Below are 20,901 nucleotides of genomic sequence, written 5' to 3'. Positions count from 1 at the left end.
AGAGGAATTTATTCTTAAAACATGCTTTGATAGCTAGGCAGTTATATTCTTTTGCAGTGTTTCCTGGTAACCATTTCAAAACACATCAGCAGCATTAATGGAATCTCTCAAATGCTTGAGAGACAAAAAGTGATCCTTTTCATGCAGGAAAAACAGAAAACAGAAAAACTAAAGGTGTCTGCAAAATTGTTGTAAAACTTGAATTTGGAACTCCCATCCTCTCCCCTTTTCTGGATACATGTTTCTATCTTTATACATCCATGAAATTCATAGATCATATTGATTCTGCTCCAGCAGATCACAGGCATCAGAACAACCCGATACACTGAATATTACAGACAATCCTAGGTGCTTTACTAAGTCATGTCATCAAGCATTAAGTTTGGCGATATTTTTGAAGGTACTGTGTGAGAACCGCAAGTTCCCTTTCCATTTAGAATTTAGACAATTGAACAAAACCTTTTACATTAAAAGAAAAAAGGCAACTGAAATGAAGCTTGTACTCTGTGTTGTGAATGGAAATATAACTATCAAATTGAGATAGAACCAGTGAAGTACCCTATGCCTTTTGTTGCCCCTATGAATGATCTTTCATTTTTTTTGCTCTTTCCCATGATGTCTGAATGTTTGAGTCCCTCCAGCTCCCCTATTTTTTCCACTGTGCTCTGAATTCAACTTTATCCCACTGGAAGTTGTATTGTCTACCCTCTTTATGTCTGCGGAGTGAAACATCTATCTTGAATAATAGACAAGTTAAATACTCAATTTTAAATAGAATGCATTTAAAGTTAGAAAATAAAATCCAACAGCCTTAATGAGTTCCTATATCAAACAACAGGCTTCTCTTGTGTATATGCACTGCTGAAAAAAAATTTAAACAGTGGCTTATAGTATGGCAGAATGATAAAGTGCTGCTTAAGCATCAGTTCCCACAAGTCTGTTGTTTGGTAAGTCAGAAAGCCTTTAGTCCCACACATGCAGGGCAAAAAACTTATTTACTGGGAATTCAACTCTTCGGTGTGCAAAGTGCAGTGGCCTTGATCCAGCAAAGCACTGAAGCCCATGCTTTTCTTGAAGCTCATGAATTCATTTTATCTAGCGAGAGCACTCTGTCTGTTGACCTACTTGCCAGCCTTTTTGGAAGATGTTGGTTGCATTTCCCTACGCCGGGGATTCAGCCCTAACTTAAAGAACATGCTGTCCAGTCTGACGCTATTGTTATTTTTCTGAAGAAAATGTTTTAATGTAGCAATAGAAGTGGTTTCTGACACTCTCTTTGTTCCGAAGAGTTTGCTCACAACAAAAGGAACCCTTCTGTGGACACACAATAGCTCGATGATTAGAGCACTCACTTGAAGAGGAAAGGACCTAGGTTCAACTCCCTGATCCAAACCAGACAGAGCAGGGAATTGAACCTGACTCTTTAGTGTCAGAGATTAGGGTACTCCGCTGGGATAACAGCAAGCCAGGTTTCAACTCCCTGCTCTGTCTGGTTTGGATCAGGGAGTTGAACCTCAGTCTCCCCCATCTCAGCTGCGTGCCCTCATCACCAAGCTATTTGGCCAAGATGGGATGGGGTGTTTTGTTCTTAAAAAAAAAAAAGGGGAAAAAAAAGCTCATTCTGCACCAGAGTAAAATCTAAATTACCCAATCCTGACACTTTCCACATGATGGAATTGTTGTTTCCTGGCCAGGCCTAGAGAGAACTACTTCGTGGTCACATACCGAGAGCGCCAGAAGCAATAGGAAGATATAAAAACCCTCTGTCTCTGCAAATGCAGCTAAAGATGCAGAGATTCAGCCATGTTATCCACATGGCTTTGGCAGAAGCAGAGCAAACAAAACCACCAGAATCCTACTCATATGAACGCCAGAGCTATCTCAGTGAACTACAGTTTTGTTTGGAGGAGAATGGGGGAGGAAGATTAATATTCTGTCAGTGTCAGTGCTGTCAGAGGTGTCTGTGTCAGAGCACAGGCAGTCCGTGTGAGTTTGCTTGAAACTTCAAGGAGCTTTTTTCCCCCCTGGTTTCCATGCCTGTCTTCTCTCTCCTGGCTTTCTACCTGGTTCTCTCTAATTTCCATGCTTGTCTCCTCCTTTCACTACCCTTACCATATATTCATGTCCTTCTTCTTCCCACAAAGAAATTGTTCTGGCTTAAGGTTTGGTCCTTGTGATGGCACACATGAACCCTGCTGCAAAACCCTCTGTGAATGTGCTTATATCAGTTGACAGAAATGGATGGGTTTTAACTGTTTATCTTGTCCTTGTAATCCACACACGCATATTGAATTTCTTAATCTAACCCCAGGCATTTTTAAAGGTTTAAGGATCTTTTTTCTCATTACCTTCTCTTCTGCCTTCTGATTTTATCCAGCAGTAGACCACCTATTGATTTTTGACAATCTAGCATGTGAACCCTTTTACAGCCATCTGCAGAGGGCTTAGTTTACTCCAGTCATATAAAGTTTGTGGACTGAAAGTCTGTGTCTGTTGGAACTTGCAGTGTTGGGTATCTCCAAGTACGGAGCGTGGACCTCTAATTTTGAATGAGTGCTTTACATTCATTCACTTGAGATGGAAAATGACTGCTGTTTACTAAATCAACATTAAAGTATGCATATTTATACCAAAGAAGTATTCACAGGAGAGTTAGAATGGAAATGTGGGGTGTAGAAATTATAATCAGAATCATTACTTCAGTTCCATTCACCAACAGGCAAGCAAAATGTATGGCTGGAAATCAGGTTGTTATACATGCACAGGAGGGACTCAGTTTTCCTGGGTATGAGCATTTGGGATGCTGCTGTTGTACATTCGGATTGTATTTTCCCCTATCCCCTGCAATGCCCAGGGCACAAAGATATAACGTGATGTCTTGTTTCCATCTCACTCCATTTACGCAGCAGCAGACAATTTCATGGCCTGCTTCAGAAACAGGACACACGTGCTCCTGTAGTTGTGTACACATGCTCAGTCTTGCAGCAGTCCATGTCACATCAACCTGGGTATAAAACGGGGTCGTGGGTTTTTTGCAGACCAAGTCTGACTGCTGGAGGGGTATGACAGGGTATTTCTCTCTCTCTCTTTCCTCTCAAGTCCCATGGTCAAGAAGCTTGAGGTGGCTTTCACTTTTCAATAGCCTCTCTCCTCAGCCCTATCGGATATTACCTGTTAATACCAAGTGACTGACTCTGAGCAACCCTATTAGCATTAACCTCCACAACCTCTGCGCAGTTGACAGGGTGGGCTTCTGCACAAATACAAGGAAATCCAGGCCTTGGCGTGGCTGCAGGATATTCCTAGCTGGGTTCCTGACCTAATGCAGGACGTGCAGCACACGAGGGAATCAGATCATGCTGTACATGATGAAACTAGCATACAGCGTAGTGGTCCCGTGAGGAAACCGTCCTCACAATCCATAATGGAGTGGTATGGAATTGGATCGCCCCTCTCTAAAATGACCCAAGGCACGTTGTAATCAAACCGCACGCTGTAAACTGTTTTACGTGAAGTCAGCTGCATTGCATCCTTGCTGCCAGACACTTTAGAACCATAATTGCATTCATTTCCATCTTTAATTTACTCCATTGTGCTGCTGTCATTGCAGGATCTTTGCTACCAAGCGCTGTGTGTTCATTTCCTCAGTGCTTACTGTAAGTTGCAAATTAAGGGTGGCATGATTAACTCTGAATTGCCCTGGTTTTTTTGAATGAAGTCAAGCTCATCATTACTTGAACATTAGTTTATTATGATTTAATGAAGTACACAGTGTTATATTTGGCTTGGGAGATCCGTTCCAAATAGAGGTCAATTTGCAAAGAATCTTGGTTTGAAACCTGCTGTAGCTACAGAGATCTCTCTCTGTCAACCCTGGAGAAGTGAGCTGGGTAATGCTGAATTAGAAATGGACCTTCATTTTTAAATTAAATGAATAGTGTCTAATTATTAAGGTCTGAGTCTTCAGACAGTCATAGTATGCCCACTTCCTTCAGCAGGAACTAAGGGCGTTTCATTCTTGCATAATATCATACCTTGTAAAAGTTTCATACTGAGCAATTGTAAGGCTTCATTTATGCTTTTGTATTAGTAATTTTGCAGCTTTTTTGTTTAGCAAAGGATTAGGCAGTGAGATTTGAAATGGTATTTGCAGAGGGAATCTGTCATGTTTAATGGAAAGTGTCCAGGAAGGTAACACAACTGCCAATCCCAAATTAAATACTACATATATAGAGAGAGAGGGAGATTTTTGTGATGCCAGGTTTCCAAGGACTGGTTCATTCCATAGTGTTCAAGTAATGCTTTCGTGGTTCTTGCTGACTCTTGTTTCAGTTCACTTCCAGGATTTCCATTTTATAAACCTCTTTTAATCACTGCTGTAAAAACTAATTCTGAGTTAAAATTCAGTATATAGTTAATGTTCCAAGAAATAGCCATGCCTGCCTCCCCTCTTCCCAGCTCCCCTCTGTGCTGGAAATCCAATTTCTAAATCTTTCTTTTGCCAGTTACGGGAGGGAAGGAGAAAAAATAATCAGATAACATTGATGAAAATTTGTCTCCCAATTCAAATTCAGTACTTGTAGGTATCTGTATAAGCAAAGTAAAGCAAAGGTAAAGATTCTGATACTTCACCTGACTGCTTGCAATATAGCTAGAACTTCTGCATCCTTTCTGCTCCTGCCTTCCCATCGCCTTTTCCAGCTCATCCTACAGCATCCACCAATATGCTTTGTGCCCTTGTAGCAGTGACTTAGCTTTGTAATTGGTGGTTCTGCCACTGCTTTCATTTCCAGGAGAGAGAGACACCAAGTCACTGCATCTGTGGGACTCCCCATTTATGCGCCACAGGTCGGGGTTGCTCTATACCATCTACACTTGGATTTAAAAAAAAAAGGCGCAGCGTTTCAAAGGTGCATTTGAAAAAATCCATCATGTATGTATCACTCTTTGAGGGACTGAAAGGTATCTTTAGGAGTGCTGGCCTTACACCTCCATCCATCCCATGTTACGGCAGAGTAAGAACCACAGACTGGCATGAAGGTTCTGCTCTTCTTTCTGAAAACCTGGTACCACTCTGTGGGCAGATCCTCTTTGAAAATAGCTCTTATATAAATGTGTGCTGCTGGGCTGACAGTTTTGAACTCAGCTCTGAATTTCCTTCATCTTTTTGCTTTAATGACCACTGGTTCTTAGTATCTGGATAGAGAGCTTTTTTGTGGCTTTAGCTGAGAGTGGATGCTTTTGGGATTTTTCAGCTGTTGTCTCCAATGGTAAAAGTCTCAGTAAGACATATCCAGAAAGGTTAAAATCAACATCAGTTTGTAGAAAAGACTGTTTTTCATGCACGTTTCCAAGGAGCGGGCTGCTTAGATTAATTAAGTAATGTAAAAAACATCCCCACTAAGCAATTCCCGATAGTTCAATTTTTCCAGCAGGAGACCAGAATTATGCACCTTATTTCTGAGGTCACTTCCATAATTGTAACAACATACATTTTTTGTAATAGCTTTTCCTTTTTAATGGATATTTAAATGGAGGTAATTAAATATGGTTATTTCATACCCATCTCCTGAGAGGAAACATAACAGCATGATGAAAATACAAGTGAATTGGAAGTAATAAATGTCTACTAAAAAGGACTGCATTTTGACTCCCTAAGTAATATTGGTTGTTAATTGTTAAGACTCTCAGAGTGATAATGTGGAGATTCAGATGCCTGCCATACTATACAAAACTGGTTTCCAGAATATTTCAATTTAATAAGCTATTGTTGAAAGTGTTACTGCAGTTAGAAGTACCAGCTGTATATCTCAGGGACAGGCAGTCATGAAATATAGTATGTAAAGCAGAAGTATAACCTTTTGAAAATTGGATCCAGTTGCTTTTCTCTTCTGGACTTTTTTGGGGCCCCTTTCTAATCCTGAGACTCTTCTCTCTGTGTCCTAATCAGTGGGCTGATTGACTTGTGTTCCTGTTACACTTCAGTCGAAACATTGTGTTTCTTATACTGGAGCTGGACCCACACGGCTATACTGCAGGTCACGTTAAATAGAAGGCGACAAGCCTCTGAAGGTTAGGAGTTTGCATTGGCACAGGCTGAACGTAAATGCTCAGAATTTCAGATTCTTCTCAACATACTGAAATGTCTTTGGCCTCCAAAACTGGGGTAGATGTTGTGTAAGCAGTGACTACCTAATAAAAACATCAGCTGCCTTGTGTCCAGTTAGGCAGCAAAGGAGCAAGACTCCCTTGTCATCTGAGTTTCAGACCTTTTTCCTGTTCCCAGTCAAAACTAGGGAGGTAAGAGTCTACAAGAGAATGTTTTAAAAAGGCAAATAAGGTCCACAGACCTTCTCAAGTTCTGCTTTGAGTTTTGGATGGCATCTGAGAGGGTTACAGTGTTCTAGCTGGTTCATCCCTGCCTGCTCACACAGTGACATCTCTGACCTGTTAGCAGCAAGAAACTCGCTTCTCAAAAGCCTTTCAAACTCTCATGGAGGAAAAACCAAATGAAAAAGCGACAATCAAAAGTTAGTCATTTCACATTGTCTGTGCTATGCTGTGATGTTCTGAGTCTCCTTTTCTTGTTTAACAATAATATTGCAAGAACTGAAATAAATGTAATGAACTGCTTTTCCTATCAAAAAATGCCCCAGCCTTTGCCGCTCAGTTGCCTGAGAAAACTGTTTATAAGAACATATGTGTTTCTGCTATGAACATTATCCCTTCTTTCCATCACATTTACCCGAAGAATAACAGAGTAGTTTAAGCCGAAATGAACTTACAAAACAGATACATACAGAATTCATCTCAAGCATTTTTACACCACCTGGGAATGTAAATTCGCTGTCTGAGCTTCCTCAGCAGTTAATGAGGAAGAAGAGATACATTTTAAGGGAGATCCTAGCCTATTCTAAGAAAAAGTCTAAGGTAGTTGGGATGAATGCCTTTTGAATGGGTTTCTTTATACTGAGCTTAAATAACTGTTATGGGTGAGACCCCTCATTTCAGCAGGCTCAAGTTCAACAAATCCCCCTCAATGCACTTTGGTATGATATGAATGCCTGGGATTGAAGGGTAGGGCCTTGAGAGAGCATCCTTTGTTAACTCTTTTGTTTTCCGCCCCTGAAATGAGAACAGACAGGTCATTTTAAAATAGTAACAAAAATAAAGTTAAATGTATGTGGAGAACTGAAATCTGCTTCGTGCCCTTCTCCAGAAATAATACTTCTTCCCTGTAAGACATAGAGATCTGGAGCTACAAAGCAATGGATCTGTAGCTCCCCTCCAGCTAACATCTGTTCTGTTCTACTTTATTATTTCTGAAATTTGGGTAAGCACAGATAAAAGAGAATTTGGCTCTAAGTTTAACTTAATTCTTTTAATTGGTAAGAATATTTGAGAGAAAAAAGAAAAAAAAGGGTAATACCTGAGGGATGTTAACAAGGAGACATGATAATGTCCTCAATACCTCTAGGATACAGACTAAGAGTTAGATAATTACTGTTTGTGAGAGGTTACCGGGAGGTGCGGTAAGGGAAAAACTGCAATGAGCCATAAAACCACTGACTCTGTTGAAGCCATGATTTTTAGGCTCCAGCAGAGTTACAAATTTCAGTTCCCATCTTTTGAAGGGCTAATTTGCTGTAATGGGGCTTAGGAAGAGCTCAAGATGTCCTCCAAAAAAATGAGGAGGGCCCTCAGTACATCTAGACAAACACAAACTTGTGATTTATATGGATCAACAGAAATAAACTCATGAACTGGACATATATGTGTGTATAGAATAAAAGTCCAAGAAAAAATACTTTACTTGTATTGTCTGCTCTCCCAGGATAACCAGTAGCACCGACAAACTTCGTTAAATCATTTTCTTCTGTATCCCGCTATATTTCAGTGAAGTCAAAGCTACAAAAGAAACATGAATAGTTTTGATCATTCTGATCTTTGGCAGATCAAAACTTATTTATAATCTTCAGAAGTATTTCAGTGGTCATTGTATTTGAATGCACTGCTAGGGTTGATATTCATGCTACCAAATAGGGAATGAAAAAGAAGCTTTAGATTTGCTAGTTGGAAGTTGTCATGCCTTTAATTACTTGAGTGACTGACTCAAGACAGTTCCCTCTCTTGCAGGAAGATTAATGTAAACTGCCTTTTAAAGTGATTAATCTTATCTATTGTATTCGCATTTTTACAGAAATGAGCAAAATACTTTTCTAGCCGTGACTTCAGATGTGCTATAAAAGATAATCTTCCAAGATTGACAGTAGTAGATTAGTATCAACCAAGCAGGGAGCTCCAAGGCACTTGGATGCATGTTTTAGAAGGTTTATAGACAACTGCCCCACAGATTTAACTCCAAAAATCCCTCCTCAGTTCTAAAGGTAGATGCATTTTTAGAAAGACATGTGTACGTATGAGATATATAATGTATAATGTCGATTCTTTGATTACCTTTATATTATAGCTGAAATAAGGTGTTTGTATATTCCCGTCATTTGTGGTATGTATTTATTGGTCTAAGGTTTACTCTGGGTAAAACTATCCTTAAAGCAAACACTCAACTCCATGTTACGTCTCTGAACCTGTAGGTTAACTCCATGTGGTTTCAACTTCAACCCTTTAACAACAAATTATTATTTATGTAAGCTGTCAAATCCACACAGGACAAGCAGCTGCAGAAGAAGAAGCTGAAGCACATAAACCATAGTGAGAAGCATAAGGCTCCCATAAGAGACTAGTCTTTCCCTTTCTGTATTTAGTCCTGTAAGAGTGAATTATTCATTACAATCAAGCTAAAGCTCCCCCAGTCTTGCCATTTCACCCACAAGTTTGTTGCAAATTAAAGCTCAGCGTGAAGCCTCCAGAGAATTATTCTGAGTTAATAACACCTGCAAAGAACAGAGATTTCACTGTAAGGTAAATTGCTGTGTGATTGCCCACACATCAGCAAAAATTATAATTGGGAGAAACTGAATATTTTCTCTGTATTTAACTGGTGAGGATTTTGTGGGGTGTCATTTTACGTTAAGTAGTAGAGTTATAATTTAGAATGTTTCACAGCAGCCAATTGTATTTGTTTTAACAGCGAGTTTTCTTTTCTATGAGAAGATTTCTGTTGCTGTTAGCTGCTATTGCAACTTTATGCAATACACATTTAGAAACCTTTCTGAATCTTAGGGAAAATTGTTAGAGACAGGCTTTAAACTATGGAATTTTTTCCCCGTGATTTCTTGTGAATTTAGAAGTTGATACTTTCCCCTACCTAGCTGTATCTCATAAATAGCAAGCTAAGTCATGATTTTGATGTCTACATCTGTAGCATATGTACACTCAGCAGCTCCCTGGACAGCAGTGGAAACTACCTAAAACATACATTTTTGTTTCTTCCAGATGTTTCAGGAATACACTCATAACTAACATGAAAAATTCAGGTGGAGTTCCTAAATAAAATTGGATATTAACATTATTATATATCCAAAAAAGGACAGAGAAAGAAAAAAAGTCAAGTTGCCTTGTCTCCATATTGCACTGCGTTGTTATACGCTGAGGCATTATTGTCTGCATTTTCCACGAGCCCTGTATCAATTCACAGCTCGTGTTTGGAGCAGGATTCAGGCTTCTGCCTGATGACAGTAACACAACCCCAGCACGAAATAGATAAAGCTTGTATCATTCAAGACAGGTCTACACGGAGAGCCTCGGACGGACCTCTTTTTGCCTGTCCTTTGAAGAGAACCAGCTCTGGTCCACAGGCCAAGTACCCTTGCTAGCAAGATGTAGTGCTGAGCTCAGTAGGTTGCTCAGAGACTTTGCTGTGTGATTCAGGCAGGCTGCCACGCTAACACAGCTGGATGTGCCTTCTGCATGGGAACTGCTTGGGCTCTGCCTGCTCATCGCTGGGCAAATGTGCTTTTGTGACTCGCAAAGTTCTGTGGGTTCATTTAAATCTCAATGCGCGATTTACGTACACAGTCCCAGTGTCTGAGCCTTACTTACCAGCAAGCTCTGTGCTCTAGAGAATATACTTTTAAATTATGCATGGAATGCTGCCAGGAACCTGTCGGTATTGTATTGTGTCCCTCCCTGTTAATCTCTTGCCACCCTTCTCATTTCTGTGCCTTACAGAGAAAGCTCAAGTGCTTGTCTCATGGAACTTAAATTTAGGATTATAGCCATAGCTGTTGGGTTGGGGTTTTTTTTCTTTCTTTTTTCTTTTTTTTTCCAGTTGTAGCAGGAAAAAACAACTGGTTAGAGGCTAAGGGAAGAGGAACATATCTTGGAGAGTGACAACTGGTTTCAGATGTGTACTTTTAGTGCAGTGAAACTTGCTTCAGTGAATTCCTGTTATACTTCTTTTACAGTTACTGAAATAAAATGTCCCTGGTGCCGAAGGCAAGCACATAAGAGACAGGGAACTCATAACTACATGAATGTGTTAGACAATAATATGTAGTGGGTGCTGCTGCTATACATAATAGCTGAGCTATTCTTACTGCAACACAGCTAAGGGCTAATATAACACAGGTTCATTTCCTTGGATCAACATGGGATGTATTAAAAAATAATTTGCTGGGCAAGATGAGGCTTTTCAGGCTCAGATAATCCTACTGCCTGCTCCAGAGGTCACTAAGAAGTGTAATGAAATAACGAATCCCCACTGATTGACTAATCTTCCTTTTTCCACAACACTTCAAAGCGTTTCCCGTTTTCATTTACGAACAGAACTGTGGGTAAGCAGGCCTCCAGCACAGAATTGTCTGTGTAAGTCCTGCTGCGGGCTCCGGCTTCAAGCTTATCATCTCTATGTCGCTGCTTGTGGATCATCCTAGAGTTGAACTCTGCTATTACAGGGCTAGAGGAAGACCTGGTGTTTGGCTCAGGGCTCTAGGGAAGAGGAGAGGAAGCAGGTGTATTGTATAAGCAAACCTCCATGTGTCAACATCCATGCGCTTGTCAGATGAATTTATCTGTTCCAGCTGCGCTGCTCTAGGAGTCAATCTTTCAGTATATATTTATCTGATGTATTATGGGTCTGAAACTTGCTGTCAGTTTCTTTCGGAGAAGAACTCCGTGGCATAGGGAATGTAACTATGAGGATGATCTAGCATCACCACAGGATCCCACAGTATGAACCAAAGTACCGACTAACAGCATCCCATTGGGTTAGGTGCTGTATAGCGGGAGTTAACCCCTGTCCAAGAGAAAAGTGAAAAAGGCAAGGAGTTGACTGTTACTTTACAGAGAGGAAAACCACTGCACTGAGAGAATGTGTGTTGAGAAAGCCAGTGGTAGTTCAGAGGAGCAAAAGTGAAAATCTGAAAGAAGTGGTGTGCTGTGGGCTTCTAGTCCATGTTTCAAATGGTCTGTGTCACGTACAAACATCTGTTGTTTCAAAGCTGTTCTTTTCAAATGTGACACCCATGGAAAAAATATCTTAAAGAGGGAAAAAACAATGGCCAAAATTGAAAGAAGGGGACCCATGGTATGCAAAACAGATTCCCACTTGCTTGAGTTCAAAAGGATGTTTTTCTATTCCTGCTTTATGTTCCAGATACGTACCTGAGTTGAGACATTTGTCTTTGAATTATGTTATGAGCTTGTCCACAATTTATGGGAATTTGTGTACAGGGAGTCACATCGATCTCTAAGTTTGAACTATCATTGGAATTTAGATGTTATGAAAAGAGGAAACAAAAAAAGAAAAAATCTGGTTTTCTAGGTTGTCCTGGGGCCAAGAAGAATGAGTTCCTGACTAGTGTTTTGGATGCATTGTCCACGGATATGGTGCACGCAGTCTCTGATCCATCATTGTCTTCTAGCCGGTGGGTTTCAGATCCGTTTTGTGTGTCTTTGTGTGTCTGGCAGTGATGAACGAATGATTGAGGGTTTTGAGAAGTAATTCTTCTTCTGCCTTTACGAAGGATAAATTTCCAAGAATCTATCTAGGAGAGTTTACTTCAAAGTTACCACAGTGGACTATGTCCACTAAACAGAGAGGCATTGATAGTGGAATTCTCAGCATCAGCACAGCTTAGAGTTTATCTGTAGCTGCTGGTGCAACTGTGTCTCAGCCTTTGTTCTCCTTTCGGGCTTTACTTGATGAATGTGTGCTACCTTCCTGATTCATATTTTGCCTAGTTGCTTGTGAAACAAATCAATGCTATCAACAATCACAGGGAGAATTAAAAATGCCTAAGTGCTGTCAAACTTTGGGTGTCTGCAGATCAGGTGCTTACCTTCTGAAGAGGAGGTGGCATTTATTGTTATAACCTACCCTGTAATTCAATACATTTAGGTGTTTTATCTCTAAGAGCATCCATCATGGGTTGTAATTGGAGCCTAGGTATTTGGCGATGCTGACTGTTGACCTACTTGGGTTGGGTATATTACACGTTTTAATGTGTCTGCCATCTATGAAACTGTCTTTTTCTCTTTTATTTCTCTCTTCACTTTTCTCTGTTTCAGGAAATGAAAGGGGAAAGCACTGTTTTCTGAGTATGGTGCTGACCTCAGTAGAGTTTCGGAGAGTTAACTAAGAGCAGATTCCAGCCCTTAGTGTAAAGTTTAGGATACAGTTGGCCAAAGTGAAAAAAGAGGGATTCACTACAAGAAGCTAGCGTCCAAAAGCAGGGAGGTTTATGTAACAAAGTATCTGACAGTGATTTAATTATTCTGAAATAAAGGTATAAACTGAGGTTTATGTATCAGAATTAAGACTAAACTCTTGTTTTCTGTTTCAGGGTTTCAGAGCCTGATCCAAATCATACTCTGGAAGAGAGAGTGGTCCACTGGTATTTCAAACAGCTAGATAAAAATTCCAGTGGTGACATTGGCAAGAAAGAAATCAAGCCATTTAAGAGATTCCTAAGAAAGAAATCAAAACCCAAAAAATGTGTGAAGAAGTTTGTGGAATACTGTGATGTGAACAACGATAAGTCCTTGTCAGTTCAAGAATTAATGGGCTGCTTGGGAGTGACAAAAGAAGAAGGTAAAGCAGAAACAAAGAAACGCCATAGTAAGAATCTTTTCTAAGTATCTTTTTCACCAGATTCTTCAAATCTGATGAAGTCTGATATTTGTATATGCCAGAAGTATAGAAAATAAAAGAATACACCTGTCCGTAGCTAATGCAGCCGTAGCTTACGGCAGATGGCAGGAAAGCTGCTTCTGTGTAGGCAAATCATCACTTTGCTCCAACAGAATCAAAAACTTCCCATTGATTCTGACCATTAAATGTATCACAGTAGGAAACCTAAGAGGATACGATAACATAAACAGTCATCAAAAAGCCAGTTTAATGTTATTACAGTCCTATGTCCTGAATGAGTGGAAGTATCACACCTGTGCTTTTTGGATTCCTGCTGGGAAGGAAGCACATTGTTGAGCTTTCTAATGACCTCTCATTTCTCAAATGAGGTTTAGAGATACAGTGAGGAATGTAGTCATCTGCCAAACAGGTGGAACAACTGCTGGTACACAGCCACCTTACCTTGCTGCCACACTGGTAGAAAGGGGAACAACTAACTGCAGTGTGTAATGGTCTCTACAGTGTTCAACCACACAATTCCTGAAAATGAGGAAGAATTAAAAAAAAAAAAATTTTAAACAACAGTAGATCCCCATGCTGTAAGAAGTTGTAGAACATGAACATAGGCAAATTGTTCTGTTTGTCTGGGACCTTAAAATGAAGCCAGGGCAGTAAAACAAAGGTGTCATAGGAAATGAAAAGCAAGTCAAGTGGGAAATCCAGTCAGAAATAAAATGGTTTCCACAAAATTGGTTGTATTCAAGTCTAGAAAGAGAATACTGCAGAAAGGCAGAATAGCTGTACATTGTACTAATAAAGTAAATTGTCTATGGCTCACAGAAACAGACCTCTCAAAACAAATATATCAAATCCGGGATTTTTTTCCTGTGATTTTTTTGTGGGCCTAATAATAATACCTTGCAATTTTCACTTAGGTGATGGAGGTAAAAAATGAGTATATGAAGGTGGATGACTGTTGTTATCTTTACGCCATAAACGCGGAAACTGAAAAGTAACAGCTTCTTTTTCATCTACACCATTCAGCAGCCTAGTGTTTTAAAGTGGAGGCCATTATGGTCACTTCATATGTTAATATCTGTTTTAAGACACTTCTGTCCTGCTGTAGCTGGCACTCCTTGGTCTCTTATTGTAGATGAAATTTGGGTCCAAAATCATTGCCCCTGGGTGTAAAGGAAAGCTATAGCAAGACTCAAAGCAAAACCCAGTTTTTCCTGTGGCCATTCCAGTGAAAAAACAAAGATTAGGATAAACTGCCTGTTTTGGAAGAAGAAGCTGTAAGATGCATGAAATTATATGAAGATCACACACAGCTTTAGCTAAAGTAAAAATTATGTTCACCATAACTGGAGATTTTTAACAGAGCTTCTCCAAAAAAATGTAGTCAATAATGAGAACATTAATTTTTGGAAGGAAAAAATACCTCAGAACTTTTGCATCGAAAAAGTAATGGCATCCAGTTGGAAAAAAATTCTAAACCAAATAATTTGGTTGCTTTCCTAGAAATACATACTTTTAAAGAGAAGACAGTAAAAATTGCTTTTGTTGGAATATCAGCATTCTGTTTTGTTTCTCCTGCTTGATAATTAAAATTTCCTTTCTGACAATCCTTTCACTTGCAGAAAAGAAATCAATCGCCACTTCACTACAGCTAGAGTTGTATTTCTAGGAATAGGTGAGACGCCGTCACCTGAGGTGGGAGCTGAGATAAGGCGGCAGTAGCTCTGTATCATTCTGTGGGAGTCCCAGGTGTCTTGTGAGAACCATTTGAAGCAATATAAGAGGCATAGAGCTGCAAAACGTCCTTTCTCAGGGGCATCCTAGTAGCTGCAGTATTCTTCAAGGTCCAGTTTTGTTCCCCTTTGTCCCAGTACAGCTGAACTGCCTAGCAAACTGACATGGAAAACCAAGAGAGCGAGTTCCTCCCTAGCATCCCAGGTTTGCTCATGAGGCTGAGTGGGCCAGCAGAGTCATGTAGCTGGGTTTTTTTCCCCGCGTAGAGCACTGTCTTGGACTTTACCATGAAGAAACTTAAAAACCAGTGATAATCTTGTTGTTTTACAGTTTAAATGTGAACAATGTCTTTGGCTCGTAGAGCTGTTCCTGTGCAATATCCTTAAGCAAAGTGAATGCTTTCCAGACAGTCTGCTTGTCCATGCTGCTTTCCCACCAGGATAATAGGCTATATTTGTTACTAAAGATTTAATAAGTTTGAAATGCTCGATACTGACTAGATGCAATCTGTCCTAAGCAAATGTCACATAATAACTGGCAAGAAATGCGGTCATTCAAGTTTCATATAACTCCATGAAAGAAGCCACATCTGTATTGAGGAAAGAAAAAAGTGGATGTTTCGGTGAAAGATCTGAAATATTTTATCTCATTTATTGAAAGCTGTGCAGTTGCCCTGCTCTACAAAATACCTTTTCAGAATGAGGGCTTCAGTTCCTGGGGATGCTACGTATAACTTGCGAACCATATTGATAATGTTTTCTTTTCCCTCCTTTAGCGGCTCCTAAAACCAACACTGAGAGCACTTCATCCAGCAGGCAGGTGAGTACTGAAGAGAGCAAGATCTCCATTCCTGCCTTGCCCAGCTGAACTTCTGGGGGTTTTAGCAGTTATCACTGCAGCTTCAAACTGCATTCATCTGCCATTCTGCAGACTTGCCGGCAAAATGTAGAGCAGCATCCCGATGAAAAAATTTTGACTTAAGTTCTTTCTAAGGAAAGCTGAATCAGTCAGCTACAGGCACAGAGTAAATGTGCATAAACGCAAAGTGGATTAGGCCTGCATGTGGGTGTTCCTGGTAAAATGTAAATTGGCATATAGGTTAGTGAGAATTAGGTGAGTGCAACCGAGCCCTCATACAAGTCTTCTGCTTTCCTGAATGACAGCATTCCCACACACTTTTAAATGTGCACTGCTTTATCTTCATTTACCTTTTGCTTTAACTGAATTCCATTAACTTTCCTGTGTCACACTACAGACACAAACTTACATGGATTGAAATGACTCTTTGTGAACAAAGCCATGCATTTTCCGTGCCCTATGAAAATCTACACATTTCACAAACCCCACTGAATTATTATGTGGTGACTTTAAACACCTTTCAAAATCTTAGTGTAGAGAAAAGAGCTGTCACTTTCGAAAGCCTTTGCTGGCTGAGCAAAATTATGCTGGAGAACTAGGATTTGCATCAGTCTGCTGATGTATGTTAAAACTAAAATTGGTTAGGTCTGCAGAATGATCATAGCAAATAAAATGTCAAGTGCCCTGACAACGTAATCTGTGATTTGTTTTTTGCATCCATTTTCTGCAACGACTTGATTTTGTTTTTCCGAATAACACCAGCATATGTCATTCATGGAGTTTTGGCTACTCAGGACATTCAGAGCTACGAAAAGCACAAAAGCAGAGTTTTTACCTCAAGGAAAGGTACACATTGAAAAGGAGGGACTTAAGTGGAAGCTCAGGAAAAAAGGTTAAAAAAGGGTTTCTCATTTGTGTGTGTCTACTTTTATAATCATTAATCCTAAAGATTCAGTTTCCTGGACAACATGGGCACAACTTCCTAGCACTTTTGCATGGGTCTGAAGAAGGACTTGTGAGGCTGACAGTTATTTGGATGGTCTAGTAAAGAATTCTCTTCATACCATTCTTGCCTCAGTTTTGTATTAGTTAGAGGAATTAAATGATTAATGCCCACAAAAGCATCAATCAATGATGAATTGCTTTTAAAAATATTCATATAAACATATTATAAGAACAGCTGAGGTAACCCTGCAGCTGGGCAAACAGGAATTTGGCTAAAATCATCCCAAAACCATAGTCATGGATAATGTCTTCCCATCTATCAGAAAGCTAGATTAATTTGTTAAAAACTGAACCCAGGGTGAACCTCCCCACAAGCCAAGAGAAATCTTTCTCTCATTGTTGCTAGTCAATTTGTTAATTGCTTTATCTCTGATTTGTTTGATGTTAGGTTCACACTTCCTAAGGCAAGCTCAACATTGGTTGTGGGTTCTACCAGAGACCTCCTACATACCTTTGATGGAATATAAAATATTCTCACAGCTAGAGGGATGTGATAAGTTTCTGTTTGTTTAAACAAATGTTTGTGGTCTTAACTTTTCAAGTTCCCCCCACAAATCACTTATGCTTTAAACAAGGCAGCCTGAAAACAATTATCCTGTCGGAACTCAAAAACATTCAAAGGGGTTATTTTAATTATATAATGGCAATTACTGGCACACGTGCACTACACTTGAAGCATGACAAGCCCTCTCCCCTTTCTTGTAATCTGATCCTGACTTGCAGAATCTGTAATAAAAGTGTCCTAGAGTGTCTATGGTTTTTAATTTTGTCCAATATTTTTGCTGACTCAGCACCAATTATTTTAAAAGCTGTTGCTGACAAATGATAGCCTCGAATTAAGGCTGGCTCAGCATACCATCTGTTGCCAGTTTCCTACTTGAACAATACAAGGCTGCAAATGCAGAAGGTGGCTTTCCTCACAAAAGTTTTCACTTGAAAGGAAGTTATTGAAAAGCAACTGGTCTGGGTAGGAGCCGCTCAAAGTATACCACCCACCTAAGGAGGAGTGATCAGATTTGCACTGCTCAGGAGATGGACACTCAGGAGCTCATTTTCTACTAGTTTATTGCAGCAGTTCAGTTATATATACGTTTACGTGTGCTTAGGGCTGTATTTCTGAAGGGTTTTTTTACATATGTGCACATCTGTACGTGTACGCGCACGTACAAGCTTACTGAAAGACAGCAGATATAGATACATACACTAATATGCTAATTGAGTCTCAGCTGCGGTTGTGCTAAGAGGTCAAATACGTGATGGATCGGACAGAACTGGGGGAGTAGCCAGGTATATTTCCCTTGCTCAGCTCCACCCTGTCCAACACACATACATACACATGCACACACGCTGTCAACGAGACCCAGAGGGTCTTTCGCAGCCTAGCAAAAAGTTTACAAGGAAACTATAGATTGTTCATAAGACTTTGGCCAGCAGCCTGTTCCTTATACATCACATGCCATAGAAAGGTATATTGCACCAGGGACTTGCCCAGGCAGTTGCTAGTACTGTGTGTTTGACAGGTATAGATTTCAAGAGGCTATAGGTAAGAAATAGTAAAAATGTTGCTCGTACCCTTGTTCGTAGATGCCATGAAGGACTACAGGGCAGGGCTTTTTTTATTCCCAATCTATATTTGTGCAGAACTCTTGTTCTGATAGTGGCATGTGGACACTGCTGAAAAATAGAGATAAATGTTTATAATTGATTACTTGAAAACATCATTAATAATGCAAAGTTTTCCAACTTTCTTTCAGCAAGTTTCTAAGAAGCAAGGGTGAACAGCTTACTGATCCAAGGCAGATCTCTTTGACATGTGGGAGATTTCCTCACCAAAAGGCAATAAAAACAACTGTAGTATTTGCACTTTGTACTTAAAAATGTAAATTCACTTTGTAGAAATGAAATATTTAAACAGACTTTTTTTTAATCTGTGAAAATGTAATGGCTAGTTTTGAAAAATTATCACATACAATGTATGTGTATTCTTTTGTTGTCTGAAATATGTAAAACGTGTTGGAGATGTAAAAGTTTGCATTTAAACCATTTTTTAAAAAATAGCTTTTTGGCGAACAGTAGCATAGAAACCTGATTCTATGTATTTTGGTTTCAATAGTATGCCTTGTTTTTCTTAATCAATACTGTCATTTAAGTAGAGTTATGCTGAAAAGTCTACTGTATTCTCAATTGTGTCCAAGCAGTGTTGGATGTTTCAGGTTTGCAGGACTGAGGGAAGTGTGTAAATTGCTGTTGACTTGGTTTTGCAGTTTTTAACTGAACAGATTTTTCATTGGTGGCAATATTTTATTTCATTTTGTTTTTATTGTTATTATTATGCTTTCCAAAGGTCATGCAATGAGAATGCAACCACTAATGGATTGAAAACAGTTATTCTGCAGTTGGGATGCTTGTAGAAAAATGTATCCTTTTATCCATTTTTGAGGTGCCTTCCATTATAAATTCTGGTAGGATTTTTTCCCCTGTTTGTTTTCACTTGGGTTATTAATACAGCAAACCAACAAGGAGTAAGGTGGATTGTAACGTCACCCCAGTCTGGTTCAGCCTGGGCCTGAAAGCATGTTGCTGTGGTCAGTGCAAAGCAGGAGCAGAGTTTGTATGGGTCAGAATTGCAAATCTAACTACAAAGAGACAGGGGAGGCTAAACACCTTGTTGAGCTTTTGCCTCCCCTCCCCCTGGCTGCCCCCATCACCTCTTTGGTTTGCCGCAGGCTCTGCTGGAGGTAAAGCTGAACAAATTATGAACAGTTGCCATCAGGAGGGGCTGCTCGCGTCGGCCCTGCCTGAGGCTTTTTCCTTGCTGTCTGAAAGAAGTTCTCACAAGTTTTCATACCTTCTCTGTCATTTTTGCCCCCGGTGCTTTTTCGTATGTGTGCGTGAAGGGAATAAGAACTTGCGGATGTGAATTTAGAGCAGGGGACCCAAGTAAAAGAGGTTCAGCTCTTGAACAACTGTGAGTTACAAGCAGCTGGGTTGATCGATGCAGTGGTAGAGGGACTGCTGGCATCTAGGAGCTGACAGGGAAAGGCAGGAATGTTGCAACAAGCAGTGATTTCATTCTGGCTTGTTTAAATAACGTGTGGGAACTGACATGTGACTAGCTAATCATAATAGCACCCTGGCTTGAGCTTGTACCTGGAAAAGCTTTTTTGCAAATGAAAATGTTTCATTTCAATTTCAACATATGCTGAAGTGATAGGAAACACTATATGCAGTGGAGTTGTACCCCAGAAATCACATACTCTAAGCTTTGGCAGCAGGAGGAACCAAGATGCAGCTGTGTGTTATCTTGTATTTTTGTTTTAAAAATTAATTGTTATTCTTTTATACTGTTAAACTTTGAATTTAATCTTCTTTATTAAAGATTAAAGATCAGTATGTTATCAAACTATGCTGGTGGTTTCTCTTCTGCAACACAGACAGCCATGTTTGGAAATGGGTACACACAGCGGTGACTTCACCACTGCGTTGAGTTTACAAGAAACCTTATGACCTCACATTGTGTCCACCTTCTTTTCTTCCCTTGCTCCTTTATGAATTCTCTTCTGATGTTGTTCATGCCTTATTCATACCACTGCTTTCTTAAAGTAGTGATTTTGAGGCCAGATCCTTTGTTGCTACTAACTCCATATAGCTTCAGCTTGGTCTCTTGCCTCTTCTCAGCAAAGTGCAATGGGGCATAGGTAGAGGTCACACCTTTTCCCCTCGGTGTGACTGTGAGCTGCTGGGCAACTTTCAACCTGACTGGAAACAATGGGGAGAGAGAGGCAAACCCTGAGAATACTCAGCACCTGCTTAGGTAGGCACAATATGGTTAATAGCAACATTTTGTAAGAAGCATCTAATTCCATCACTGTGACTGTCGGCGACAATATAAATGTAGGCAATCAAAGATTTTGCCATGTCCATGGTTTGAAGTGGCAGCCCAATTAAACTGGGAGGGTATGTGGGGAGGCGAATCTGGACTAGTCACTTGATTATGTAATGAGGAGGCTTAAACACTTACCAAAACACAAATAAATGCTATAGGCATTCTCTTAGCTATCCGAAGACTTCTGCAACAGAGTCATTTAATGACTCTGCAATGACTGAAACATGACGTATTTCATCTTTGGACGTATTTCTGTGTCGTCACATTTACAGTTCATTTCAATATCCAGCCATTACACCACTTGGTTATAAGCAGTACTGAGTTCTCGTAGTTCCAGTTAGAGTCCAGATCCCTGACTGGAACACAC

The 20,901-nt window shown here is 39.9% G+C and overlaps 1 protein-coding gene across 3 annotated transcripts in view; it reads left to right on the top strand.

The window, feature by feature from the left end:
- Window positions 1–20,051, top strand: part of SMOC2 (SPARC related modular calcium binding 2) — a 150,264-nt gene extending 130,213 nt beyond the window's left edge. For 2 of the 3 annotated variants that reach the window (XM_030035696.2, XM_030035698.2), the window contains exons 10-13: window positions 11,726–11,828; window positions 12,747–13,021; window positions 15,561–15,604; window positions 18,403–20,051. In XM_030035696.2, the coding sequence (XP_029891556.1) occupies window positions 11,726–11,828; window positions 12,747–13,021; window positions 15,561–15,604; window positions 18,403–18,426 (446 nt within the window). In that variant the 3' untranslated portion in view covers window positions 18,427–20,051. The remainder of the gene's footprint in view (window positions 1–11,725; window positions 11,829–12,746; window positions 13,022–15,560; window positions 15,605–18,402) is intronic. The other variant, XM_030035697.2, reaches the window with a different exon arrangement.
- The last annotated feature ends 850 nt before the right edge of the window (window positions 20,052–20,901 follow it).

Source organism: Aquila chrysaetos, chromosome 13 (assembly GCF_900496995.4).
Source record: "Aquila chrysaetos chrysaetos chromosome 13, bAquChr1.4, whole genome shotgun sequence".
NCBI classification, from domain to species: Eukaryota; Metazoa; Chordata; class Aves; order Accipitriformes; family Accipitridae; genus Aquila; species Aquila chrysaetos.
The sequence above is the reverse complement of the archived record's forward strand: the minus strand, read 5'-3'. Positions and strand labels throughout refer to the sequence as shown.